The following is a 27,967-nucleotide window of genomic DNA, read 5'->3' as shown; positions in this document are numbered from 1 at the left end:
GGGCCCTACAGGGCCTCCCTTACACCCTGCCATATGCGGTGCGCCCGAGGCAGGGTCCTGATGCCTGTCCAGGCAGCCGTGAGGGGCCAGTCCCTTCTGGCCACAAAGGGACCCCCAGGCTCTGGGCCTTTCTCCAGGAATGGTGAGCCTGACCCCCACTGGAGCCCACCGTGGGGCTGGGGTGGCCCAGGCCGTGCCCTCCCACTCAGTGGAGCCACCGTCGCCACTCCCAGTCCACCAAGTCACCCTGCCTTCTGCTGCCGGCTGACTGCCCTGCATCTTCCGGTAAAAGCATTTTTTTTTAGAGACAGGGTCTTGCTCTGTCGCCTAGGCTTGGGTACCATGGTGTGACCACAGCTCACTGCAACCTCGAATTCCTGGGCTCAAGCCATCCTCCTGCCCCATCTCCTGAGTGGCTGGGACTACAGGGGTGAGCCATCATGCCCGGCTAAGTTTTCTATTTTTCTTGCAGGATGGGCAGAGTGCCAGGCAGGCCACGAGTATGAGGACAGCACGGGTGACAGGAGCCAGGGGCAAAAGAAACACTTAGCACTTGTTTCCTAACCAGAATTCCTGGGCAGCATCAGGAGGGCACGAATGGTGGCCCGTCTGAGTGCCGTGCCGGGAGGGGCTCCACCCTCAGCAGGGAGCCCCCGGGCAGTCCAGGCTCCGGCTGAGTGAGGGGCCTCCAGGTGCTCCTGCAGTTCCCCAGTGTCAACTGAGGTCCAAGAGGCCCGATCTCGCTCCCGTCACCCTCCTTGTGTGAGCAGGGGCGGCTCGGGTGTCAGGGATGACAATCAGGCTGGGCTGGCGGGACCCGAGGGGCTGGGGGCCGGCAGGGCTCTCTCCAGAATTCATGGACTCGCTTTGCAAGATGTGTGGACGGTCCCCAACACCTCAGCAGCTTCCAAACACACCCTGCGCCCCCAAGGGGCCCAGATGCTCAGTGGTGAGAGGCAAGCAGGACCCAGGAGACAGAGATCAGAACTCGTGGTTTATTGACACTTCTGCACAGGGGGCCCCGGGAGAACACCCTTCTGGCCCCTTCCTCCTGGGACTCGGCCCTAAGAACAGGGGAGACAGTCACCCTGTCGTAGAACATGGGTCCCAGGAAGCGCACTGGGCTGTGCAGATAAGCCCTTGGCAAGGCCGGCACGGCATGTGATGGCAAAGCTTGGTGCGTTTGGCAGAGCCGTGGAGCCTGGGCCGACAGCGCAGGACCCCGGGGGCTGCCCCCTCGTGCTGCAGAGAATCGAACCAACACTCAGCTTCCTTCACACAGGCCCACCCAGCTTCCATTCAGCTGGGGCAGGGCCAGGCCTGGGGACAGCCAGGGCCGTCCTCCCAGCCCTGGGGACATTGCTGAGGTAGCCGGCACCCGGCAGGGCTCACGGCGCAGGGGAGGGTGAGGGCTGGGACCGTGCTGGCCCGGGGAGGCCGAACACGGTTGCGGCCAAGGGCAAGGGCTGGCTCAAGGCTGACCCGAGACCTCAGAGAGCCTGTGTTTCTCCCATGGGTCCTGGGGCCCTGATGCCACACCGTGTCCCTTGCCCCCTAGAACACACCCATTTCCTATTCTGAGGCTGGAGCACCTCCCGCCCCCACAGCCGGCCGCCCTACCTGTAAAGCAGGGCTCCAGTGCAGGTCTTGCATTCCATATAAGGCGCTGGCAACTGGAGCTCCAGTCTTTTCCAACCCACTTAATTTTTAAGAATAGACAGTAATAATACTTAATCACCCCTCCCCGCTGGCGGTGGGGGAGGGGCCCTGGGCTCTGGCAGCATCTCCCCTGCAGACTCAGCACAACCCCTGCGCCTTACAAAAGGGAAACTGAGGCCTGGGGAGGTGCAATGACTTGCTAAGCTCATACAATAAACAAGTGGCCAAGCTAGGGCTTGAGAAAGAAATTAAGATTTCCAGACCAGTGTCCCTGGCTAGGGCTCCCTGTGGGACCGCGGCCTGAAGAGGAGGTGGCCCAGGAGTCTCGGAGCTGAAGGCGCCTGGTGACTCCCAGTCCAGCCCTCGTCAAGACGGAAGAGCCCTCCCCTGCGCCTAGGAGCTGGCACAAGGCCAGCCTTGCACAGGGGGAGAGCCAGGGCAGAGCAGCCCCCGATGCTGGCTGCCAGACCTCTGCCAGGCAGGGGCACGGCTGGCCCCATGCCGCCTGGCGCAGGGGTCAGGGGAGGCGCTCAGACAGGCCTGGGGGGATCTCCTGGTAGGGCTCTGGCCAGGGGGAGCCACATAGCCAAACGGAGTGACCCAAACCTCCACGGAGTGAAGCTCCACTCTTGGCAGCCACGAACAGAATAAGATTAGCAAAAAAAAAAAAACCCACAAAAACAGAAGCCAATAGCTCGCTTCCTCTGTCAAGGTCATGCCCGAGGGCAGGACAGGCTGGCAGTCCTGTGCCGAGAGGGCACCAGGAGCCCTGGTTTCTGGCCCCCAGGAGGCAGAGGGCCTTCAAGTTAAGCCAAGCAACACCTGGTCATTGCTGGGGGCCAACTGTTCTCTGAATGACAATGACTGTGTTTAAGATGCTTTTTATCAGGAGACCTTGAACCTCTGCCCAAAGCAGCCCTACCCGTGGCTCAGCCCTTCCAACGCTGTTCCCCGGGGACCTCCTGCGCTGGCCGACCTGTGTCCCTGTCCTCCGCCTGGCGCCCGCGCCCAGCCCTGCCACTCTTGGCTTTGCACATGCTCTGTGAGCCCCCGAGGCACCCATGCGTGGTTGCGTGTCAGCCCCGCCTCCCCAGGGTGCGCCAGGGAACGAGCTGTTCAGGCCACAGGGCAGAGCAAGGCAGGGAGGCCGCCGGCCACGGGTGAGACAGGGGTGTGGCTGGTGCCGTCAGACTCCCAGCAGCACCCCTGCTGCCTCCAGACAAGGCCAGAGACACACAGGCTGCTGCTGGGCTTGCCAGAGCCTCTTAATTAAGCGTCTTTCCCCATGAGACCAGTCTGATTACAAATACACAAGACGTTGGGGGACATTCCAGTCAATCTGCAAGGTCTTGCCGCCTGGGCTCCAGCCAGGGCCCGGGGCTGGGTGTGGCGGCGGACGGGTGACAGTCACCCCAGGTGCCCGGAGCCCTGCTGTGGGGCCCAGGCACTGCCACCCAGCAGCTGCAGCTCCCGCAGGCTCCTCAGCCACGCCCCTGGGCACTCTGCATCACCAAGAGGCAGAAAGAACTCTTCCAGAAAGATTCCAGCCAAAATCACGCCTCCCCAAGAAAACAAATCCTGCTTTTGTAAAGACTTCGACTCGCCCATCGGAACCCACGGCAGGCACAGCAGCTCTGGCCTCGTCTAAAGCTGTTTAAGGCACTTGAGTGGCTTATTAACACCACCTGGAAAAGTTTCTGTTCCAATCCTGATTCAGAAAATAAATTCAGTAATACTGCAAAAAAGGTTTCCTCGAAAAATAGCTTTAAAAAAAAAGTAAATACTTAAGTCTGCTAAGGAATAAAATAAACACTAAGCTCTGCTTAAATTAGATGACACAACAGGTCACCATGGCACTGATAAAACCTGAAATACTGCTTCTGAATTCGACTTTTCCCTGGAAAAAAACCAAACACACAAACAAAAGACACGTGTGAGACGTCCGTTCTGAGCTTCACCTCCCGGTGCCCGAGGGAAGAGAGTGGCCAGAGTCGCCCAGGAGCGGGGCGGCCGCCGCAGACCTGGCACCCCCTCTCCGGCGGGGCTGCTCTCTCCTCTCGGGGAGTCGGGGAAGCCGGGGCGGCCACCCAGGACCTGCCGGCGGACCTGTCAGCACCGACCCTCCCGGCCCGCCCCAGCGAGGAGAAGACCAGGCCGGACACCCTGCCTGTGCGCCCGGCCCCAGGACACGCTCGAAGAAGTCTGCAGCTCCTGGCTCTGCTCGAGGGTCCCACCCCGCGACCGCGCTGCCCCACCACACACCAGTGTCTTTGCTTTGGCTCCTGCCCGGGCCCCTGTGGCCTCTGGTCCCACCCCTGGCCCAGTGGGAGCCAGGAGCAGGAGCCTGTCCCTTTCCTGGGTCACTTTCTCTTTGGTGAGGTCTCCCTCGGCTTCCTTCTGCCAGAGCAGTTCTGCAGCTGCCGGCACGGGCCGTGGCGAGCCCCTCCAGCGCTCCTGGGTGCCGGGGAAGCGCTGTGTGGGCGGCCGCCCCTGCCACTGCGCTCCATGCTCCGAGGGGCAGAGTCGCAAGGGCGGGAGGAGGCGCCGGGCAGGGGCCGGCACCACCTAGCTTCTCCCTGGAGCCTCGGGCTGGGGCTCTGAGAGGCCAGAGGGCAAGTCGCGGCTCCTCCCATCTGCCTGGGAGTCCCCTGGGCCCTGGACCCCACCCTCCAGCAGCTCTCGGGGGTCCCTGAGGAAGACCACCATGACCGTGATGTTGTCGTGGGAGCCCCGCTCCCGGGCCTCGGCCACCAGCTCCTCGGCGACATGGAGCCCGCTGCCCTGCTGCCTAACCAGGTGGCTCCACACGAGGCCCGCGACTTCCTGGTGGGGGACGAAATCGAAGAAGCCGTCACAGGCGAGCAACAGGTAGTCCTCGGAGCCCGTCAGCTCCCGGGAGGCCACATCCGCCTCCCCGGACACGTAGGGCTTCTGGAAGACGTCCCCTGGGCATGGAGAGAAGAGCCTCGGTGAGGGGACCCCCGTGGCAGCCGCTTCCTCCCCGTCCGCCCAGGCCCCACCCACCACCGGTCACCCCCTGCCCCGACAGCCCCCCACGCCCTGCGGGTACAGAGGCCACCCTGTTCTCGCGGGGTCTGTCGCCCCCTCACGCAACTGCCCAGAAGCCCCCGACTGCAGCCTGTGAGCGCCCCCAGCGCTGCCCTGGCATGTCCCACAGACCCAAAGCCAGGAGCAGGGCGAAGACGGCCACAATGATGGCGCCACATTTGCCGAGAAGGACAGAATATTTCAGTTCAGGGGGGTCAGAGGGACAGATGCGAAGTCCCAGGCACCCGGCTGGGGCGGGAGGCGGGCGGTGTGGTTGCCGAGACCTGGGGACGTGGGACCTGGGGGGAGGGGCCGCTGTTTTTTTTCCAAAAATTTTTTTCCCACCCGCATGAATGTAGGAGAGACAAGGATAAACCTCATTTATGGAATATTTAAGACTTTTCTTCTAGCACAGAGGAGAGCTAGCCGAGGGTTTCCTACTAGATTACACGGAATAACTTAAACTGCAATTGTCTGTGTGAGAAGAAAGGTCTCAGGTGCTCGCAGCTGCAGTCTCTGAATCCGTCCCATTCCCCTCACAGTACGACAGACGACGTCACGCCAGTAAGGGCAAACCCTTCTCAGCGCCTCACACCGCCACCCCGAACCCCCGGCGACTGGGGGCCATGGTCCCGAGGCCTGGGCTGCCGGCGGCCGCGCCCTGCCCGAGCCCCTCCTCGGCCCTCACCGATGGCTCTGGACACGGCCAGCGTCCCATTGACTCTCCAGCAGTCCACGTGCGACACAAAGCCACCCAGCGCCTCGATGCGTGCCTTCTCGTCCTGCAGGGAGACAGCCAGGGTTGGGGTCTCGGTGAGCGGGGGCCGAGCTTTCTAAGCCGGCACGCGAAGCCGCAGCACCTGAACGAAGTCAGGAGGTTCAGCGATGCGCTCAAATGAGGCGTCATTGAAAACAGTGAGAAATTATAAATAGCCCAAGCGCCCTTCAGTCGCAGGAACAGCTACGCAGATGGGCCACTCGAGGTTGCCGAGCGACGGACACGAGCCCCAGACGCAGGCGACGGGTCCCTCAGCTTCTTTGCCTTTAACTTGGGGACATGTCCCTACCCTGGAAGCTGCTGGGGCAACAAGATGAAGCGTGTGACATATGTGACCACACGGCAGGGTGCTGACAGCAGCCTGTGCCTGTTTAGTCCTTGTCCCGGGCTCAGCTCCAGGCACGGCCTCTGCTGGCCAGGGGACCACGGTGCTCCAGGCCTGACCTCCCAGAGGACAGGACGGAGGCTCGGTCCAGCCACAGGCCCCTCTGGAAACCGCTTTGTCCTATCAGTTCCCCAGGAGGAGCAGCTTCCCAGACACGAGCCTGCTGCCCGCAGGCCGGGAGTGCGCCCGGGAGGCCAGGGGGGCCAGGCACCTCACGGATGCTGGGGACGGAGGGCGTCCTTTATCCCCACCTCACCTGTCGGGTAACCCTGACCCCACAAACGCCCAGAGCGACAGCAGCTCCAGCCCTTCTGGGCCCTGGGATGCCACAGCAGCTCCAGCCCTTCTGGGCCCTGGGATGCCACAGCAGCTGGGCGGGAAACCTGATGCCCCAGGAGACAGTGTCCCTTGGACAGACTGGGACGGCAGCCTGGTCCCCTCCCCAGGGGGGATGCAGACCCACTTCTGGGGGCCCGAGGGACGGGGCCTTCCCCCAGATGCTGGCACCAAGGACCAGGCCTTCCTGTGTGGTCCCCGGCAGAGGGTGTCGCAGTGGGGACACGTGGGTTTGCGGGAGCCCCTGCCCCCCGAGCGCCCGCTGCGTGGGCCTGTGCAGCAACCGGACCCCTGCCTGGTGGGCCGGGCATCCCTGTCACTACAAGCTGTCACCTGTCTGAGCTGAGCTGGGGACTTCCTGTAAAGGAGGCAGGACCAGGGGGCCTGGAAGGCTCCTCTGGGTCTGAGACCCCCTCCCCGTGGTCTGAGAAAGTCAAAGGGACCGGGCAGGAGTGGGGGGAGCGGGCTGAGCAGAGGGCGGGAGAGGAAGTGGGCGATGAACACACACTACACACGTGTGTTCACACACGTGTCCACACGTGTGGGAACGCCCACAGATCCGCAAGGCACTGCAGATGGGCGCAGCCCCCCCAAGCCCGCGGAGGCTCCCCTGGGGACGGGCTGTGAGCACGAGGGCACCCAGCCCACGCCGTGGGAGGACGCAGTCGAGAATCGTGAGCCTTTCTCCGCTTCCGTCTCCCACACACGCCCGCCCACCCCCAGCGCTCAGGGCCTGCCAGGCGGGAGAGTGGGCGGTGACTGGAGGACGCACTGCCAGCTGCTTCCCGGGGGCCCCTTGAGGTGTGGTGCGCAGCCCACACCCACCCACCTTTGCCCGAGGGGCGGCGCAGCACCGAGCGAAGGGACCCACCCACATGCCCCCTTGGGGTGGGGTCTCCCCTTGCAGCCAGGGAATCGGGCTCTCCGGAGTTCCGAACCTGCCTTCCAGAAGCCTCGGCCCCCTGTGGGAGATGGCCATGGGGACGGGGCTGAGCTGGAGGGCGGGAGGACATGGGGCCATGGGAGCTGCGGCCCCCACTCCCACCACGAGCCCAGGGCCCTGTGCTGGGTGGGCTGGGCCAACCCCTCTGTGCAGGCTGCCTGGGCTCCGGGTCCCAGACGTGCTGAAGCAGGCCCCCTCGCCGCCAGCCTGCCCTCTGCCCTGGTCCTGCAGGGACCCAGGGTGCCGGCGCAGCCCCAAGCCCCACTCCTTCCAGCCCCATGCAGTGTCACCTCCTCCCAGGGCCCCCCGCCCACGGCCCGTGGTCGGCCACTCCCTGCCGCGTGCCTGCCAGAACTCTGCACTGGGCCGAGTGACCCCACAGAGCTCTCAGAAGGACTCACTTGAGCCCCTCTGGCCACTCACATAGGCAGGGGAGCCCTCCCTCGGGAGGGTGCCAGGGTTAGCACGTCCCGAGGTGCCCAGACTGGGTCCCCGGGGGGCCCAGCATGGCGGGGCCTGGGAACTTCCTGGGCTTGGACAGAGGGAGCCTCTTACCTGTCGCTCGGGTCTGTGTGGCTCCATCAGCTTCAACACCTGTCCCTGCTGCACCAGGATGACCTGGGAGTCCCCGAGCCAGGCGACGTGCAGGGCTGTTCCCGCGATGAGCGCGCACACGCCTGTGGTGCCGCTCTGCAGGCGCTGTGGGGAGAGGGGCCCACGCGGTGTGAGGCAGGGCCGGGTGCCCCCTCCGCAGGCACAAGCCAGGCCGAACCACCTCGGCAACACAGGCCACTGAACCCGAGCCGCGCAACGGCAAGAATCTGGTGCTGACTGTGCCACGCGACAGGAGAGCACGTCCCATAGCGTCCCGCTCACAGCGGGCTCTGGGAAACGCAGCTGGCCTGGGGGCCAGGAGGCAGGCGAGCGGCTGTCTGCGGAGGGGGCAAAGGCCGACAAAGGGCAGGGTGATGAACGTGCCCGTCACTGTGGTGAGGGAGGACAGGTGCACGTGCTGCATGAATCGCACACTTGGAGTGCGCACGGCTTACTGCACGTCAGTGACAGCCGACAAAGCTGTTTAAGGAAAATAACAACTAAACCAAACCCCTGCTTCGGAGGCAGCCCTGTCACCTCCCGGGTGTCAGCCTTGCGCTGGGCTCCCCCGTAGAGCTGGGGACACCGCGTGGTTTCAGCTGAGATGCAAAGTCTGGTTCTGCCGGTTTCCATGAAGGTCTGTGCTCAGGGCGCGACGATGGCGCACGTCTCCCACTGGGGCAGGTCTTTCAAGCAATCAGAGCCTCAGTTTCCCAATGTCTAAAATGGGCACAATACTGGTCTCCACCTCAAAGGGCTGCCAGGAAGAGCCTGGGAAACTCTGCAGGTGGGTTCAGAGGGGAAGCTCACAGGGGAAGGGGCTGTCGTGTCTGTGTTCTTCCTTCTTTCAGAGACAAAGGCCTCATCCCTACACGTGGCTACAAACCCCGAGGAAAGAACGTTCCCAGCAGACACCAGCGGCCTGCTGGGACCCCGCCTAGAAGAGCAGGTGGAAGTGGGCGGCACACGGATCGTGTTTTCACTTCCTGTACTTCATGATGCTTCCGGATCCCGGGACCTTGCTGACGTGGAGACGGCCCCCCCAGGGCCGGCTAACCCCAGAGGTGAGTGTGGGGGAACAGGGAAGGCTCCGGCCAAGCTTCCCCCTCTGCCCTCTCACTCCTGCCCAACGCTGGAGCTTCCCTGGTGGCCCTGCGTGGTGTGGCGTGACATGCCCCTCCTCTTTGGAACTGTAAGTAATAAACTCTTCCTCCAAGGCACTGGTCTCTGTGTCTGTCACTTTGCCATACCCAATTAAAACAAAATCCAGGCACGTTTTAAAACAGGCTGTCCTTCCCCACACGGCCCACAGACCCTCGGCAGCGGGGCAGGTCCGTGTGGCCGAGGGGCCCAGCACGGGGGATCGGGGCAAGCTTTGTGCCAGTTCCGTTCCCACGAGAACGAGCCCCCTTACTGTGAGAAGGCATCGGCGTGCTCTCCAGCAGTGCCCAGGGAGGACCTCCTGGCAGCGACAAGCGCTTGGGTGTCCCTCCCTCGGCAGAGGCTGGGACTCCCCACCGGCCTCCAGACTGCACCCGAGGCCCGGCTGCCGGTTCTCACCTCGCGCTTGGCTTTCCTGAGAAACATCTGGTCGGTGAGCCGGAAGGCGTCCCTGAGCGCTCCCTCGGGGTCCGTGGGCAGCCCCGGCTGGCGGGCGGCGTTGGCGTGCACGTGGACAGCGGCGTACCTCGCGGCGTCCACCCCTCCGTGACCGTCAAACACGGCAAAGTAGGCGCGGTCCACAGGGTCCTGCCGGGGAAGGTGGTGGGAGTCACAGGCCTGCTGGCCTCACACCGGCCACTCCTGCGAGGGGTGGGGCCCGGGCCCTGGGCGAGGAAAGGTCTAGAAGAATCGGCAGGGCCTTCGCCAGCAGGGGCAGCCTGGCGCCTGCACGGTGAGCGGGGAGACTTGGAAGAGGAGGCCCTCGGGAGCCGCAGTCACCATCTGAGCCCGGTTGCTACCAGCATAAAACGAGGGGAGGTGCCCCAGGTGGCTCCCAGTGCCGGAGGCCAAGCAGAGCTCTGCAATCCTGGCCTTGGGGTGAACTTCGCGCTGGACAGTGAGTTGCGGCCCCCTGGGCCTCCCAGACCCCCTGGGAAGGGCTTGGAGAGCTGCCTGCACCTCAGCCCTGAGAGGGCGGCTGACGAGTGTCTCTGGCCTGGGCCTCGGCAGGCAGCTGTCCGTGGTGCCCGGGGCTCCCAGCCCCTGCTCCGGCCCTCTGAAAGCTGTCCCCGGCCCTGCAGGGGAACACTCACGGACAAGCCGAAGAGCTGGTTGAAGGCAGGAAGGGCCACGTGCCGGTCCTCCATCTTGCGGCGAGTGTTCCGGATGGCGTGGATAGACACCAGCCATTGCCGCTGCGGGGTCCCGGCAGTAGGTGGCACCTGCTTCTGCCACTGGCTGGCGACTTCCCAGAGCAGGTTAAAGAAACTCCGTGCCAGGCCTTGGGCATCCAGCACTGGTGGGCGCAACGGAGGGAGGGTCAGGGAAGCGGCCTCCCAGCCAGCTGAGGCTCCCGCTGCCCTGCCCTGCTGCCCAGGCAGCCTCAGCTCCCCAGGCGGCACAGGCGCCACGGCCGTCCCCTCCACGTGCATTCTGCGCACAGCAACCGAACAAGCTACGCACGGCAGAGCCTGTCATCATAATCAGAAATGTCTGGTGTGGCAATATGTCCCGGAAGGCACCCGCCCCACGGTGGGGCAGCACCACTCATGGGAACCCACTCTAAGGAATCATCGAAAATAAAAAAATACTTTCGGGACAAAGTATAGAATCATTTTAAATTGCCCATTAATCAGAAATAATCTATATCCAATGACAGAGGAATGAGAAGTAAATTATGGTCTATTCCCTTGACGATGAATTAAGCTGCTATTAAAAATGACTTCCACAACTAAACATGCAACTACCACACGACCCAGTAATTGCGCTCCTAGACACTTATCCCAGAAAAATGAAGACTACGCTCACACAGAAACTTGCACATGTTCACGGCAGCTTTGTCTGTAATAGCCACGATCTGGACTCAGCCCCAACGTCCTTCACCGTGCGAGTGGCTCCGCAAACTGTGGTCCCCCCGTACCTTGGAACACTCCTCAGCAGAGCAAGGAATCAGCTCCAGCCTGGTTTTGGCTCCAGAGGATTATTTGGGTAAAGAAAGCAAATCTCCCAAAGTGACACATTTATAAGGACTCTTTGTGGAGTTTTTTGTTTGTGTGTTTTGTTTTTTTAGAGATGGGGTCTCACCCTGTCACCCACTTTGGAGTGCCGTGGCATCACCACAGCTGGCAGCAGCCTCAGACTCCTGGGCTCAAGTGACCCTCCTGCCTCAGCCTCCCGAGTAGCTGGGACTACAGGCATGTGCCACCATGCCCAGCTAATTTTTCTATTTTTAGTAGAGACAGGGATCTTGCTCTCGCTCAGGCTGGTCTTGAACTCCTGACCTCGAGCTATCCTCCCGCCTCAGTCTCCCAGAGGGCTGGGATTACAGACGTGAGCCACCGCGTCCAGCCTCTTCACCTTCTTTCTTATGCCTGCATGTGCAGCAAAGATTATCTCAATATAAAACCTCTAATTGAAAAAAAACAAAAAGGCAGGACAAAAATGGACTTTTACCAAGTTTACAAGCATGTAAAATGCTTATATCACGATATTAAGTGCAAACAGGAGGACAGAAAGTAACACATACAGTTTAATCACAAGCACGTGAAAAACCACTTGGGCCCAGAGGGGTAAAAAAGGCAAGAACAGCATGCGACCAACATGTCAGCAGTGGGGTCTGCGGTGGCAGTTCCAGGGGTGACGTGTCCCCTCGGCACACTTTCTAACACTTCCCAGGTTCCATGGCAAGTGCCAGCCCCGTGTGATGGCTTTAATGTTCGTAAGTTCTTTCATACGCCTCCTTCCGAGAGGGGGCGCTCAGGGCCCCCATGAGTGTGGGACGTGGTGAGCTGCGTGTGACGAACACAGCAGCGTGGAAGCAACCCCTGTGGCTTCACACTGCACAGTGGGAGGGGCTGAGGCTTCCGCTGCGCTCTCTGCTCGCTGGACCCGAGGGAGAGCAGCTCTGTGCTGGGAGGATGCACAGGCAGCCTGGGAAGGACGTGACACCTCCCGCCAGCAGCTGAGTGTCCGCAGCACCTCAGAAGCGGCTCCTGCGGCGAGCTGGCGCCAGGTGAGCACAACTTTGTGCGAGGCCCTGAGCCAGAACCCCCCAGCTAAGCTGCTCCCGACTTCCACACCCACAGAGACCATCACCTGAGGGGCTCAGGGTCAAGTGACTGAAAACAGGGCAGAACCCAAGTGTCCAGGGCCACACCTGAAGGACATGGGGAATAGAGGGAAGGAAGAGCCCCTGCCCAGTGGTGGTGGCTGTGCAGAAAAGGAGCCCGGCTGAGGCCGGAGGGGACACCACCTGGGAAGAGCCATGAGCCCGGGGTCTGTGTGCACGGGAGGCGGCAGGAAGGTAGCCACAGGGAATCCACGAATCACGGCGGGGTGGGGTGTCTAGAGCTGGCTGCTGCCACCACACCCAGCACAAGGGCCCATTCAAGCACTTGGCAAGAACCTGGGGCCTGGCAGGGCCAGACTGTGGGACTGTGGGTGCAGGAGGGGCCCGAGAACGGATGCCGGGTGGTCCAGCTCAGGGCCGGCAGCTCCGCGTGCGTCTGACCCGTGCCTTTGTTTTACGCTAGTAGGTTTGGGGAACTTTGTTACATAGCAACATACACACCCTGCCAACCAGCGGGGACGCCCAGTCCTCATGGTGCTGCCTCTCCTGCCCTCCTCTTCCTCTCCTCTGTGCACAGCTGTGCCACAGGCTCCGCTCCGCTCCCGCTGGAGACCTCAGGCTCCTGGCGCTTCCCAGGCCTGAGACCTGCAGGGAGGCGCCCGCGCTGCTGCCTCTCGCGCTCTTGCCTCAGGCCGCGTTGCTGCTACTCCACCAGCCCGCTTAGGCTCGACTCTGCCCAGGCAGAGGGCACCGCCAAGGCGGGGTGCCAGCCCACAGACGCCCGAGGCGAGACTGCAGCCCTGGTGCCCATGGGAGCTGCTCCAATCACTATCACCAAGGAGGGGCCGGCTGGTAGCACAGGGGGGTTCAGCCACATCTCTGCCCTGTCGTGGTGACTCTCACTATCCCTGCCCTTGCCCTGTGTTGACTATGCTGACAGGGAGGCTGTGATCCAGGCTGCTAGCCCAGGCCGGCACGGGAGGCGCTTGACGACAGAGGACAGAGGGGGGTGCAGGCTCACAAGTGTAGGGCCCGGCTGGCACCAGCCGCGGCAGTTCTCCTTCCCGCCAGCAGGCGACACTGGATGGGCGGAGAAGCCAGCGGGCTGGGCGGTGGGGGTGCTCCCTTTGTGTGGCTGCAGAGCCACAGCCCAGGGGCAGCAGCTGCCACCGGCTGGACGCCTGCTGGCTCTGCGGAGAACAATGGCTGCCTGTCACTGCAGACAGCTGTCCCCCAGGCTGTGTTCCCAGGGTGGGTGGGCAGGGGACCAGAGCAAGGAGAACGGCCTGGCACCTGCTGACGCCGCAGGCTTTGCTCCTCACTTTCCCTCCCTGCCCGCGCCCCACCTACTTTTAGAGTAAACGGTCAGACGGGAACTGTCCAGGGAAAGAACCCACCGACCGCGTGGCCGGGGTGCCTGTCGGGGGCTCTTGGCCGGGCACTCCCACCCTCAGGGTCCCCCTCGCCCTGCAGCCTGCGACTCTCACCCCCTGGACTTGTGGTCCAACACAAACCAACACTTTGGCAAAACACAATAAAAAGGAATCATCAGTAAGATGAAAGCAAGTCATGCCCTGCTGTTTTATGATTAGATTCTCTGTTAGAGGGTTCTGCAGGCCTCTCAACACTCCTTCCCCGGTGCTGGGTCCCTCTGGCCAGGAGCAGGGTGACAGAGGAGCTGTCATCGGTGCCGCCACGGGGCTCACAGAGCGACTCCACACAACAGGGCCCCGACTCGGGCCAGTGGGGGCAGGGGCCTGAGCGCTGATGTTTTCTCCCGTCTGGACAACGAGGCCACGCCGTGAACCCACTGACTTGCTGGCCTGCTGACTCAGTCGGGGCCGCCTGGGCGCGTGAGCGAGGTGGAACGGCGATGCATTTGAACTTGGCCACCGACCGTGAGTTAGCCTCTCTGGTTTCCTCATGTGCGAAACAGGGCAAGCAGCCTTCGTTTCCTGGGCTGCTCTGAAACCCCAGTGAGCGTGGACGCAGGAGGGCGCCTGGCACCCCCAGACCCGTCTCACGCGCTGCCCTGTCCTGAGCCTGTGCCCCAGGGCCCACCCCTCGGCCCAGCACTGTGCTCCCCACAACATCACCCTGTGCCACCCGCTAAGCAGCCCCGGGCCACCTCAGAGGAAAGAGAACTCACAAGTCACAGGGGCCTCCTCCTCCTCCTCCTCCTCTTCCTCCTCCTGCCTGGGCAACTTCCTAAATTCCGAAAGGTCCGTCTGTAGCAGCTGGGAGACCGCCGCGTGGGCCAAGGATGCAGCGAGGGGCGGAGGAGCATTCCTAGGAACGAGAAAGGAGAAGTGAGGCCCAGCGCCCTGCCCTGCCCGCCAGCCCACACGTGCGGGGCCACATGAGCAGGGCGGCCTCTGTCCTCGGGGAGCTGGGACTGGACGCTCACACAACTCACTGACACAGACACGCAACACCCTCCATTGGGGCCGGACTGGGGTGGTGGGGCGGGGGCTGTCCCAGAGAACTGCATCCTCAGCCTCAGGGGCTGAGCAACCTGCCTGGCAGCCGGGCTGGTGACAGCTCCTGGTCCACATGCCCCAGGGCGGGGGGAGATACCCACGCCAGCTGTGGACCCCCGAGGGTTGGGAGGTGTGTTATGGGTCAAACTGTGTCCCCAAAATTCATATGCTGAAGCGCTAACAACCAGTACCTCAGAATGGGCCCTATTTGGAAATACGATCATTGCAGATACAATGAGTTAAGATGAGGTCATATTGGAGAGGGGTGGGCCCCTTCTCATATGACTGGTGTCTTTATAAAAAAGTGGAAATTTGGACACAGACACATACACGGGGAGAAAGCCGTGTGAACGTGAGGCAGAGACCTGGGTGAGCCTAAAAGCCAAGGAAGGCCAAGCAAAGATGGCCCACAAACCACCAGAAGGAGCCAGACATGCCAACACCCCAATCACAGACTTCTTGTCTCCAGAACTGTGGGCGATAGATTTCCGTTGGTCAAGCGGCCCGGTCATTCATATGGTGGCCACAGGAAACTGATCCTGGGGCATGAGCCCGTGGGCGCACGCGGCAGACGGAGCCGCTGTGCACGGCCCCGGGGTCCCTGGGCAGGTGGGCTGTGGGGGCGCTGGGGCCAGGGGGCTGCAGGCTGGGTGGGCCAAGCTGTGTGGCAACAGGGAGCCATGGACTACGGTCTGCTTTGAAGAAGGACATGGCAAGACAGGATCTTTGACCCTGGCGTGGAGGGTGGGCTGAAGGGTGTGGCTGGCGGAGGTGGTGACAACTGTCCAGGGGAGAGAGGTGGAGGCCTGAGCTGGGCAGGGCCATGGTGATGGGCAGGACAGGACAGAGGAGGGACACGGGAAAGAGGGGCATCAGATGCTGGGTGGAGGGAGGCACACGGACAGTGTTAAAGTTTCTGTTTTATGCAACAGAGAAGACAGTGGTGCAATTAATTACCCCAGCAGGGACAGAGCCGGGCAGGGCAGAGGATGGTGAGGGGTTCCGTGTCCAGGGCGAGCCTCAGGTTGCTCAGAGGCTCCGCGGCCTGGGGGCTGTGGCACGTGGTCTGGTGGGAGATGCGGCTCTGGAGTGAAGGTGGTGGGGGACTGGGACCCACGGGAACTCGCCCGCCTGGGAAGAGGGCCAGGGAGCGGCTGAGAAGTGGGGACAACCCCAAGGGTGGCCTCCTGGGGGCCATGTAGGAGCAGTTCTGGGAAGCGAGCCGTGGTCACCGGCTCCGAATGTCAGAAAACAGAGCTGAGGAGTGGAGGCGGCGTGGGTGGGGTGGGGTGGGGGGCGGTCACCACAGGCCCAAAGCACGCGGCGGGGAGGAAATGCCAGCCCTGAGTTGGGCCTTTGGCAGGTGGGCGGTCCGGAAGGAAGCCGAGGGGGAGGCTGGAGGGAGTTTGGGGATGGAGACGCTGAAGCCAGCTGTGGCTGAGAAGGGCAGTGGGGAGGACTGTCGGGTGACCGTGCACCTTGCCACGCCCATTCCCCGCTCCAGACCTGGCTCTCACATGTCTGCGGGAAGCCCAGGTGGAAAGGGTCACCCCTCCTGGTGCCCGTACAGCCTCTGGGATGCATCCTGACCCCGGAATCTGCAGCTCCACCCAGCAGGGGCCCTGGAAGCTGGGCGACATGCATTTACCCTGTGTGCCTGTCCCACTGGCTGGGGGGCAGCCTGGGGGCAGCCAAATGATCTTTGCTGGGCTGACACTCCTGGTTTTAACAGGAGGGCGAGGACCTTCCAATGGCCCAGGTGACGGGTCATGTCCTGCTGGGGCTGAGCATCCCAGGCGTCTACCAATGGTCTTAGGAATCTACTGGGATGAATTCCTGATATTTTAAAATGAGAGGGTGACTCAGGGGAGAAGCCTCTGAAACTGCCTTTGAAAACAACCAGCCAAGACAGGCAAAATGAGCCCCTCTGCTATTCGGGGCTTTCCTGCCAGCTGCTGGCTTTTCCTTTTGCAGGGCAGGAGAAGGGACGTCTGTTTCCCCTCTGTCCCGGTGAGGTCATGTTTCGGCTTCCTGCCCACCCGCCACTGCTGCTGGGGGCAGGGAAGTGGCTTCAGGCTGTAGGGACCCAGACAATGCCTGGCCATGGGCCACCAGCATCCCCTTCCTGGACACAACTGCCACCTCATCCATGGGCCCCACCCGAGGACACGCTCTGGAAGCCTCAGTCCTGAGTCACTGCCCCGTCAAAGTCAGCCCTAATCCTGGTCCCTGCAGGGTGGGGCCCTGAAACACGGAGAGAAGATGCTCCAGGGAACGGCTGAGGCTTGTGCAGGGCCCAGGTACACGAGAAACGAGAAACGCTGCTCCTGCCTGCCTGGGGGGTTACCAGAGTCTACAGTCCTGTGGCAGAGATGAAAACCACACGTGTTAAATAAATAATCACAGAGTGATTAAGGCATGCACTGCTCGAGGACCCAGAGATGTGACACAAGAGATGTAACAGCAAGAGGGGAGACAGGACATCAACGGAGCCCACCCGGGAGCTGGGTGACCTGACTCTGGACAGTCTCAGAAAGGATGCCACGCAAAATCTGCAAGGGGCCCACGGACCACTGTCCTCGGGGCTCTTCATACCCAAGCGCCCAAACTTGGGCTCTGGGGACAGGGAACAGAGCGCGGGGGTGGCGCGTGGAGCGTGGGGTGTGTGTGCGCACGTGTGCATGTGAACAGGTGGGTGTGGAACAACGTATGAGGTTCCGGCCCCAAGTGATGACCACACATGTGAACAACCATGTCTGTATGTGAAAGAAAATGTTAGAAAAGAACAAAAATAAAATAAATCCATTAAGATGGCTGGGAAATCTAAGACCCTAAAATACTACAATTTATCACACATTTGTGGCGTGTTAAGGTGGGTTCCGGGGCTAAGGAGGCCCGCAGGGAACTGGTGCCCCCTGGCCTCAGCCCCTCCCACTCGCACCCATCACTGACCACCAACAGCCAACAGGGTTCCGGGTGCGAGGAGGGTCTGCTCACTTGCCCACGGGTGGGCCCAGGCGCACCAGCCCTGCTGGGCCTGGCGTTCCTCCCTGCCGCCTGAGCCCCCAGGGCGGTGACGCCCCTGGTCACCCCCACGAAGGCCTGACCTGGCTGCAGAGCTCCCTCCACTGCACCCCTGCTCCCTGGTGAGCGCCGCCTGCTCCGCCCGGGGCCTCCCTCACCCTCCTGCATGCAGGACCCCAACAGGGTGCTCTGCTCCACCCTTGGGGCCCAGTTCACTTTATGTCACCTGTCTTTATTTTTTTACTTTTTTAGAGATATGGTCTTACTCCCAGGCTGGAGAGCAGTGGCGTCATCGTGGCTCACTGCAGCCTAGAACTCCTGGGTTCAAGCAATCCTCCTGCTCAGCCGCCCAATGCCCTGGGATTACAAGCGTGAGCCACTGCACCCAACCCCACTTGTCTTTAAAATGTTTCCTCACAACAAGGCAACAATATCCTTCGCACATGCCACGCCCAGGTGGACATGGCCCTGCACACCCACTGCCCACGCTCACACTGCGCAGGGTGAGTTGCCTCTACTGGGGCTTCAGGGTGCTGGCAAACAGGCCAACACAGGACGTGCAGGGATGGAGCTGATCTGCCACAAGGGCACAGGAAGCTCCCGCTCAGGGGACATGAAGATGGAGCCTCTGCTGGGGGGAAGCCATGGCCGAAGGCATGTCACGGCTTCAGGGGATTTGTTGGGACTAGGGATCCTAGACATGGCAAGGGACTAGGTTTGGAGGGATGCGGAGTGGCCTGCCAGCCCTCCTGCCCCTGTGAGCCACCCCTGTGCCAGACAGAGCAACCTGACCCCAAGACCCTGCAGCTGTCTGAGCAGAGAGGGCCAGAGAAGAGACCTTGTCTTTCACTGTCTTTCGTGGGATAAATACTTCCAGAATGAAGGAATAAATGAAGGGAGGAAGGCCACAAGGCCCAGCCAGAGTCTTTGGACAAGGGGACTTCGGAGGTCAGCCTAGGAGACAGCCTCACAGTCTGCCTGCACACAACTACTCTATCTGCCCCGAAATCTGCTAAGCTGGTTGTGTCACCTCTCCGTACTTCCGCTTCCTTCCTGTGTATGCCGGGGACAGCACCAGCTACCTCTCGGATCGTGGTGGCCAGGGTCTAGGTAGCACTGCCCTGACCACGAGGCCTTGGTCCAGTCTCAACCCACTGATCTCCGCCTTGGTCCGTCCCACAGAACAGAAAGAGGACCTACCACTTAGCATCTGTTGTGTGTTAAATTGTGTCCCCAAAGATACACTGAAGTCCCAACCCCCAGTGGCTCACAATGTGGCCTTATCTGGAATTACAGTCCTTGTGAACGTAACTAGTTGGGTTAAGACGCGGTCACGCTGCGGGAGGGCCTAGTCCAGTGTGGCTGGTGTCCCTGCCTGAGTAGGAGCGACACGGACACGGGTGGGGAGGGGCCACGGGAGACGGAGGTGAGACTGGAGGGAAGGGTCCACGAGCCAAGGCCTGCCAGGAGGTCGGCACCAGATGCTGAGAGGACGGCCCCAAACGGATTCTGTTTGCTTTAAGAGCATGGGGCCCTGCTGCCACCCGATCTCAGACTTCAGGCTTCCAGAGCTGTGAGAGAACACATTTCTGCAGTTGCAAGTGGCCTCTGCTACCGCAGCCCCCAGACACCACAGGACAGCGCCCTCGGGGACTTAGGACGTGTGCAGGGAGCGGCAGCTGCAGACACGCTGCGCCCCTTGCTCCCGCCCCCCTCCCAGGCGCACAGGCCTACCTGCTGCCCAGGAAGCCCATCGCCAGCTCCGCCAGCTCGGCCGCCACCTCTTCCTGGGTGAGCACCGTCCCCGGGGCCTTCCAGGGCACGGGGCTCTCCGGGCTCAGCGGGGCTGGGAAGTCTCGCAGGAGCGCGTCCAGGAAGCCCCGGGTCTCCTCTGCACCACAGGCCACCTGGCTGCCCTTCTGTGGGTCTCCAGAGGCCATTCCCGGAGCATCCCGGGGGGCTCGCGGCCTGGCTGAGGGTCCCGTCAATCTTCACTCTGGGGAGAGATGCCAGTCAGCGGAATCATGGGGCGACGGGCCGGCAATGCGGGGAGCAGGTGTCCTGATCTACTCCCCGCTGCAAGCATCGTGCAGCAGGCGCTACGCCCAGCTCTGAGCCTCACGGTTTAGAGGGCACAAGTCAGTGGAGTGACAACCCCGGCCGCTGTCATGACCAGGGTCCAAGCGGGGAAAGGTGGGCACCCAGAGATGTGGACTCAGGAGATGGCATCAGGATCAGAAGCTGCGTGCACATCTTGCAGGGAATGTGACAGAGAAGGTGTTCCTGGCAGAGGGTGGCCGGTGTGGCCAGAGGTGGGCAGGACAGGGACACTGGGGCCAGGCACTGAGGCAGGTGAAGAGGCCCCATCTGATCTTGGGCCCTGGGCAGCCAGGAGGGCTGAGGTGACAGGGTGATGCCACCAGGTTTGTGAGCCTGGACGTGGTGACCGGATGGGAGGAGGGACCTGTCCAGGCTACAGCAGCGGCTTGGGGCAGGGAAGAGAAGGGCCAACGTGCAGGAGGGGCTGGTCCACAGCTGTCTGGGAGAGACCAGAGGGTGGGCGGGAAGGGCTCCCCAGAGGCCACGCAGGCCGCCCGAGGAGTGGCAAGGAGAGAGGCAGAGGCCAGCCCGGGACAGACAGGAGCTGCTCGGGGATGGGGTCAGGCCTCTTAAATGCTAATAGGAGGAGCGAGTTATGCGCTTACAACGCTCAGGCCCGCTCAGCCCTGGCTGGAAGGAGGTGCTGCGGATGGTCCCAAGCCGCTAACCCCACAGGGGATGGGGTCGGTGGGGGGCCCCAGCTGCCAGGCCCCACGCGTTGCCCCTGACACCCGGGAGCCAGGACGAGTCCCCCATTTCACAGATGTGAACACTGAGCTTGGAGAGGGGCAGCCTCTCACCCGTGGTCTCAGGAAGGAAGACAGGGCCCAGGAGGGATTCTGAACCCCAAGCCTGTCACCACCCACCTTGTTCCTCTATCACCCAAAAGAGGCAGGCGGTGCCCGGGGCCCTCCTCCCAGGGGGCCTCCAAATCCGCTTCTCTGCTAGCGCAGAAGCACCCCCACTCCCTGCACTCACACCCGGCCTCCGCCCGCTGGCCCCGGCCCCTCTCCCCAGCCTGGCGCCCCTCACAGTCCCCGACACAAGCAGCCCTGGAGCGGCTCCCTCCCACTGCCCCAGGGGAGTCACCTCTAGGTCCCCCTTCCTACCACACGCACCCAAGCACACCTGAGGGCACCTGGGCACCACCTCCCTGCCAGCACCTGCCCAGCGCATGCCCTTCTCTCTCCCGCCTTCCCCCTCCAACCCCTCCCACGCGGAGACACTACCTCGAGCTTCCTCCCAGGCTGGGAATTTCTTCAGCAATGGGCCCCACACGCTTACGACCCAGGGAGGTTTAAAACGAGGTTCTTCCTGTGACAGATGGACATGAGTCTCAGGAGGACCCCAAGTTCTAGGAGGGAGAATTGGGGGAGCAGTCTCACAGCCCAACCGCTTCCAGAGGCCTTCCAGGGCAGGACAGAGGGCAGGACCAGCAGAGATACAGGGAGAATCTTCCAGAACCATCAGTCTTAGAAGACCCACAGACTCTGTCTGTAGGTGAAGGATGAAGGGAGCTCATGGCCCACAAAAGCCCGAGCTGAGAATTACTAACCTGGAACAAGCCTTCTAGAAGCACAAAGATAAAAAACACAAAGGAGGATGGGGCTGGGCGGGAGGGGAAGGGTCTCCACGCCGAGTTAAATGAGTCATCAATGGAGGATTTGGTGCAAGGGGCACAGGGAGGTCGTCTTGCAGAGACAGCAGTCGGAAGCTGATTTAGTTTAAGCAGATACATACAGTAGCATAGAAATAACAGACACAGGGCACTTGTTACGGAAGGTCATGGGGATAGACTTGAGTTCATTGTCATCCCTCACATTTACTCACAAGAAGTAAATAAAATGCAGCCTGGGTTACAAAAGGCATCAGGTGAAAAAAGAAGGACAAATTGGGCGAGAGCAGGAGGGACACTGCCATTGGGACCACAAGGGGAGGGCTGTGCCAGGGGAAGTGTGCAGAGCCAGGGCCGGGGTGACAAGGAGGGCCGGGAGGGGTCAGGGCTTGCCGGACAAGGCGCCCAGCAGAGTGAGGAGAAAACAAGGAGATGGCACGACTTTCCCGGCAAGCTGAGACACCCTTGAGCAGAGAAAGAGGCTGAGCCCCCCTCCTCTGCCCGTGAACTGCTCTGACTTCCTCGGGCTCCTGGTGGAGACCTGTGGTCCCTGCAAAGATGCCCCCAGGCACGTGCCAGCACCTGGGGCCTGGGCTCTGGAAAATGCTGCCCGGCTCCCTTGTCATTCTAAGTGATTTGGAGGCACAGAAACCTCAGGCCATGCAAAATGTGCTCCTGCAAATTTATGATTAGGATCCAAATGAAAGGACGACATGCTCACCGCCAAGAATACCAGAGGGCCCCAGTGGAAGAAACCCAGGCCCACAGCATAAGGCCACACTTGCAAGCACAGAATTCAAGACCCTTCACTGTCAACCCCACTTGCTGGTGGTGTCTGCTGAGCACTCTGGAATGCAGGCGCCTCCTCCCCACCTCCCGCCCGGCCTTGGGGTGCTCTTTCCTGAGCCTGGAGCCCTCCCCCCAGCCTGCCTGTCTCCCTGGGGGCTGGCAGCCCCTCCTCTCTGCACTGAAGGACTACAGACCCGTGCCCCTGCCACGTGCCCTGTGCCCACCACCCTGAGCCTGGCAAGGGCCTGGACAGCATCGGCACCACACAGGGCGTAGGGCCTGGAGCGGGCAAAGCGCACGGGCCTGACGGTGCTCGCGTGCAGGCTCTGCCTGCGTCTGCAGAGGGGAAGAGCCAGCTTACTCTCAGAGTCCGCGCCAACTGCCCGCTCCTGCTAGAAGGGCAGAGTGCCCAGAGCCATCCTGCCTGCTGGGGACCGAGCACGCTCATTTCTGCATCACTTACCTAAGGCAAGGGGTGGAGAGAAACCGGGACACAGCTTTCCTTCCCTGGGTAAGGGACGGAATAACTTCCTTCCTCGTCCTTCCTTTTTTCCAATAAACTCCTGAATCTGATGTGTGCCACATGGACATAAGCAAGAGAGAAAAGCACGTGGACGGTGGGAGGGAGAAATCCTAATCCAAAGGGGAACCACAGGCAGCCCTGAGCATGCCCGGCAGGCAAGGGACAGAGCTGTGGTTTGCGTTCCTGCGGGATCATCTGGAGGAGACGGTCTTGGGAAGCATGTGGTGGCCGGCTGGCAAGCGCACACGGGGCTGCAGGGAGGAGGCGCAGCTGGGAAAGGACGAGAAGTACAGGGGTATCCCGACTGGTGCACAGCAGTGATGGGCTCAGGGATGGAGGGACGCATGCACAAGTCTGTGTTGTCATCAAGGGCCTGGGGTGGGCACGGGAGGACGCCGGGCTCCCGACCGTGACCCGAGGCGGGCTCCTCCCGGCTCGGTGCCTCTGCACAACTCACCAGGCGCAGCCGCAGGGGTGGAACTAACGGTGCTGCCACCCGCCACTGCTCTGAGCACTCTTCCTCTTTTAACCTCCCAAACAACCCTGCTGTTGTCCCCACTCTAGAGAGCAGGCTGCAGAGGAAGGGCTAAGGGACTCGCCCAAAGTCCCTGGTGGGATTCATGCTGGGCAATCTGCCTGGGCCCTAACTGTGACCAACATCCTGGAAAGTCCTTCTGACTCCCTCCTGTCCCTGGCCCACCCTGGCTCCTTTCATTCCTGTGCCCACTGCCCCAGGATGACCCCTCCCCTCCTTGCCCTGCGCTAGTAGCTAATACTGCGGGCTCCCGGCTCCCCTGCCAGGCCACGCTGTGGTTCATGCGGCCCCTCTTTCATTTTGCCCTCATAGCTCTCTCAGATCCTTCAAGGCTCTGCAGAAATCTTCCCACCTGTGGATCCATCACCTGCCTTCCATGTGGCTGCGGCATCTATGGCACTTTTGCTAACACCTGACTCGTAAAAGGTTTTCTTTTTTTCATTTGAAATATTTATTTTCCTCTAGTGTACCAGTTTTGACTCATGAGCTCAACTAACACATAGTTGTTACAACTGCAGTTCTCCAGGTGGTATAGACAAAACATTTGTTGTGTCTTAACTTCAGAACCCAGGCAATGAAAAAAATAGCAATCTAATCAAATTTCCTCATAAAACGAAACTGCATCATTAGTGTTACGCAAGTATCATACTCACTGTTAAAATTTTTTTCCTACCAACGAAGAATCTTACTTCTTTATTCATAAATAACCACTGGGAATAGTTAGGTATAAATCTTTCTAGATCTTTTCCTACCTATATAAATTTTTTTTGTAGTAAAACATAAGTGACATAATAGGTATCCCTTTAGCCATTTTCAAGCGTACAGTGCTAGGAAACACAAAACACATTCGTGGGTTTGTGCAACCACCATGTCTCCTCACAGGCCTGACTTTCTTGAGAGAGCGTAAGCTCCCTGAGGTCACGGAGCCCACCCTGGCCCTCTGTGCACAGCAAGTGTGATGGCAGAGGGAAGGGTCACCAGCAGTGGGCTGAGGCCTGGCACCTTTTAAGAGAAAGCTACACCATCTGCAGAGCACAGTGGGCGGCAGAGACAGGTCTTAAAAACAGGGTTGGCTTCAAGCGCTATCTCAAAGGAATTCCACAAATGAACTTGCCTGGAGGCTCACAGCTTTCAAAGCGATATTCATTTTGTTTACCTCTTACAACTATGCAGAGCAGTATGTGCTGTCAGGCCACACTGCAGACTACGAAGCAGGCTCTGGGCTCATTTCCCACCTGTGTGTCTAAGGTCTAAGGTCACACAGGTAGGAAATGGCAAAGCAGGATTCAACTGGGGTCTACAGACACGCAGTGCCTTTGGCACTTCTACCCCAGCTGCAGGAGGGCAAGAGTGAAATTTGACTATAGGACAGAAACAGGCGTAAAGGCCAGAAATGACGGGAGATGGCCTCAGAGTGCCAGCTGGCCTCACATTCCATTCCCCATGGTGCGGGCCCAGCTGGGCCCACAGACCTTGCCCCAGGGAATGCCATGAGGACATGTGCCACTCAGTCCCCCAGGGTGGAAGGCTTTGGGCTTCAGAGGAGCCCACCACCATCCACTGGGCCCAACAGTGTCAGGCCCTGTGCTGAAATCCCAACTGTAGGTGCCATTTCTCCTTCCTGCACAGACGCCTAAGGGGCTTGCCTGCAGCCACACAGCTGCAGTGGTGGGGCCGGAGGCCGAGGCTTATCTATCTCACATCCCCTGCTCACTCTTCAATACACCTGGGAACCCATGGAGCGGGGGGGCACTCAGGCCACGATGTGACCCCCTGAAGGTGCAGGGGCTGGTGGGGTGGAGGCCAGGGCAGTGGGCCTGGCCCAGATGCTCCCGGGGGCTAGGATGCGGTGAGGACGGGCAGGATTCCAGAAAATGGGGGCACGTCACCTCTCAGCACCCCATTCTGTCTCAGGCCCTCGGGCCCCACCCGGCCCTAGTCTCGGCCACACCCCCGCCAACCCAATGGACCCCCAGTTCTGGGCCCTTGGTTCCCTGGCCCCCCGTTCCTGCCTCGGGTTCCTCAGGTCCCTAGCTGCTCCCCCGACTCTTACAACCCCTACTCCACCCCTGCACACCCCGGGTCCCCCCATCTGAGCCTCCTCTCGCCCTCCCTGCCTCCCCAGCCCCCCCATTCCGCCCCTCCGGCTCCTCAGCCCCATTTCACCCCCGTGCGCCTTGGGCCCCGACCTGACCCTCACCGCGGCCAGGTCAGCCTCCCGAGCCCGCCCCCCGGGCTCCCTCACCCCGGGTCCCCACGAGCCTCACCTGCCACCCCGCCGCCGCGCGCCCTGCGAGCTGCTTCCAGCCAGCCCCGCCCACTTCCCGTCCCCGGCCGCTGCGGGCTCCGCGCAGGCGCAGTCGGGCCTCCGGGCGGGGCGGGGCGGGGCCTCCGCTGCCCCCTGGCGGCCGGGACCGCGGCCCTTCGTTCCAGGGGGACGGCCCGCCGCACCTGCTCCGGAGCCCGCCGGCCAGTGCTTCGCTTCTCCAGCCAGGGCTGGGCGGCTCCGGGGGGAAAGCAATCCCTGTTTCACAGCACCCAGAAGTCAGGCAACTTGTACTGTCAACAGCTGGTGCACGGCTGGCCATCCACCAGGGCAGGAGGCACAGTGCCCAGGGCCCACCACACTGTTAGGGGCTGTTTCCACAAAGTGAGAGGCTTAAAACCACACGGATTTATTATCTTACAGTTCTGCAGGTTGCAAGTCTGCACGCTCCCAATAGGCTAAGATCCAGGTGTCAGCAGGGTGGGTCCTTTCTGCAGGCCCTAGGGGAGAAATGATTCCTTTTGCCTTTTCCAGCTTCTAAATGCCACTCGTATTCCTTGGCTCGTGGCCCCTTCCTCGGTCTTCAAAGCCAGGAACGGCCAGTGGAGCCCTTCTCATGCTGCCGTCTCTCTGGCTCCCTCCTCTGCTTCCCTCTGCTACTGCTAAAGACCCTCTGACGACACGGGGCCAGCCCAGATAATCCAGGATAATCTCCCTATTTTAAAGTCAGTTGATTAGCAACCTTAACTCCCCTCTGCCAGGTAATCTAACATGGGCACAGGTTCTGGGCATTAGGACGTGGACATCTTTGGGGGCTATTTTTCTGCCACCACAGAAGCTTATGAAGATATTTTCTTTTAAAGCCAGAAGACATAAACTTTCAAATCAAAGAAAATGTTTCAATATATTAATATTATATAATAATATATTCATCTTTGTACTAATGTAGTTGTAAAGTATAATTAAAAATTTTTCTGGCTGGGCACAGTAGCTCATACCTGCAATCCTAGCACTTTGGGAGGCTGCGGCAGGAGGATCTTTTGAGGCCAGGAGTTTGAGACCAGCCTGACCAAGAGTGAGACCACATCTCTACAAAAAATATAAAAATTAGGCAGGAGTGGTGGCATGCACCTTAGTCCTAGCTACTTGGGAGGCTGAGGCAGGAGGATCACTTGAGCCCAGGAGTTTGAGGTTGCAGTGAGCTGTGATGACGCCACTGCACTCCAACCCAGGGAACAGAACAAGAGTCTGTCTCAAAAAATTTTTTTTTCTTTCTATGAAGGACAGGCATTCAGAAGTCCTGCTGCAGCTCTGCTTACTGACCTTCAGGTCCACACTCTGGCCTGTCTCCTTCCCAGGAATTAATGTCTCTGGGACACCCACTAACAGGAGGGTTTTGGTGGGGCCAGGAACCTGGAGAACTAGCAGCTGGGTGATCTGAAAGGAAACATCTGGGTCGGGGTGGGTCTGCCAGGCAGGGGTGTCTGTGCAGAGGACAGGATGTTGGGGGTGCTAGCTAATCCCACACTCCTGTTCACCCCTTTCTAGATCGGTGTCAGGACACCGAATAAGGCTTGAGGCTACTTCTTATAACCTGTGTCCTCGAGAATATTCCTTAGCTCACCTGAGCCCCAGTTTACCAGAAGAATGGGGACAGTAACAACCAACCTATCTCAGGGCTATTGTGAGACCCTGAGTCAGTGTTTCTCAAAGTGTGCCTGGGGCCACCTACAGCACAACAGCTGTAAGGTAAAGTTTGAGAACAACAGCACGGGTGAGGTGGTGTGTGGGGCAGGCCCTCCCAAACTGTAAAGAGCCATACCAGTGACAGTTGAGACACCTGCAGGCCTCCTCACTGGGGGCCACATTAAACTCTTGAGCACTGATTCCATCTGAGATTGGCAGCTTAGAGATGACAGCAAAGTAGGGTGCCAGGAGCTTGCCCCCGTGGGCTCTTGGCCAAGGCCACGCCTGTGAGATTATTTGTGCCCCGTGGCTCTGTCAACGCCTAGCTGTCTGCATTCCATCATACCTCAGCTCCCAGCTCTTGGCTTCCACCCTGTGAAAGGAATTTCAACATCACCCTCCCCACCCAGCCACCAAGTTCATGCTCCCTTCTTCCCCGGCAGGGCCGAGCTCCTGGCTGGGTGGGCAGAGCAGGGGCTCTCAGGGTCAGACTGCTGACCTCCCCAGCCTCCAGGGCAGAGGTCCAGTCCCACAGGGCACGGCTGCTCAGAAGTCACTTCTGACCTGAAAGAGGCCTTGTCCCTTCCTGTCCTCACTGCTCCCAAGGCCAGGTTAGCAGGAACAGTGGGGTGCATGCTAGTGGACAGTATAAGGTGAAGGCACCTTGGGGTGCAGATTCCAGCTTTGAAAGCTGAGGCCTTGAAGGAGATTCACGCGTCAGGAACAACTGCAGGGAAAATAAAGGAACACTTTACGATTAGCCCTGCTCGTGGCCGAAACCTCAGCGCAGAATCCTGTTTAGGAAGGAATGGGCCTCCGTGTTAAGGCCTAAGGGAGTCTCCACTGCTCTACACCTAAACCAGCCCTGCAACCAGCTGCCTCCCTGGATGTGTCCTGGGGCACAAGCAGGCCAGGTCACCTTCCTGGAAAGAAGCCTAGGTCCACTCCCCATGTGACTGGGCCACGTGAGTGGAA

General features: G+C 60.7%; 1 protein-coding gene across 4 annotated transcripts; it reads right to left on the bottom strand.

Annotated features, from left to right (window-relative positions):
• Positions 1-981: 981 nt before the first annotated feature.
• Positions 982-25,806, bottom strand: PPM1F (protein phosphatase, Mg2+/Mn2+ dependent 1F). Of its 4 annotated transcripts, none has more exons than XM_045535118.1 (9): positions 25,728-25,806; positions 20,808-20,892; positions 19,213-19,474; positions 14,124-14,263; positions 9,999-10,201; positions 9,304-9,492; positions 7,705-7,848; positions 5,396-5,489; positions 982-4,604 (listed from the first exon to the last, which is right to left on the bottom strand). In XM_045535118.1, exons 3-9 carry the CDS (start codon positions 19,416-19,418, stop codon positions 4,225-4,227), a joined length of 1,356 nt encoding a protein of 451 aa, XP_045391074.1. In that variant the 5' UTR covers positions 19,419-19,474; positions 20,808-20,892; positions 25,728-25,806; the 3' UTR covers positions 982-4,224. The 4 variants fall into 4 exon arrangements, with proteins under 4 accessions (XP_045391074.1, XP_045391073.1, XP_045391075.1 ...); XM_045535117.1 differs by lacking the exon at positions 25,728-25,806 and adding an exon at positions 25,308-25,340; XM_045535119.1 differs by lacking the exon at positions 25,728-25,806 and adding an exon at positions 22,446-22,563.
• Between the last annotated feature and the right edge of the window lie 2,161 nt (positions 25,807-27,967).

The sequence above is a fragment of the Lemur catta genome, chromosome 21 (assembly GCF_020740605.2).
Source record: "Lemur catta isolate mLemCat1 chromosome 21, mLemCat1.pri, whole genome shotgun sequence".
NCBI lineage: Eukaryota > Metazoa > Chordata > Mammalia > Primates > Lemuridae > Lemur > Lemur catta.
The sequence above is the reverse complement of the archived record's forward strand: the minus strand, read 5'-3'. Positions and strand labels throughout refer to the sequence as shown.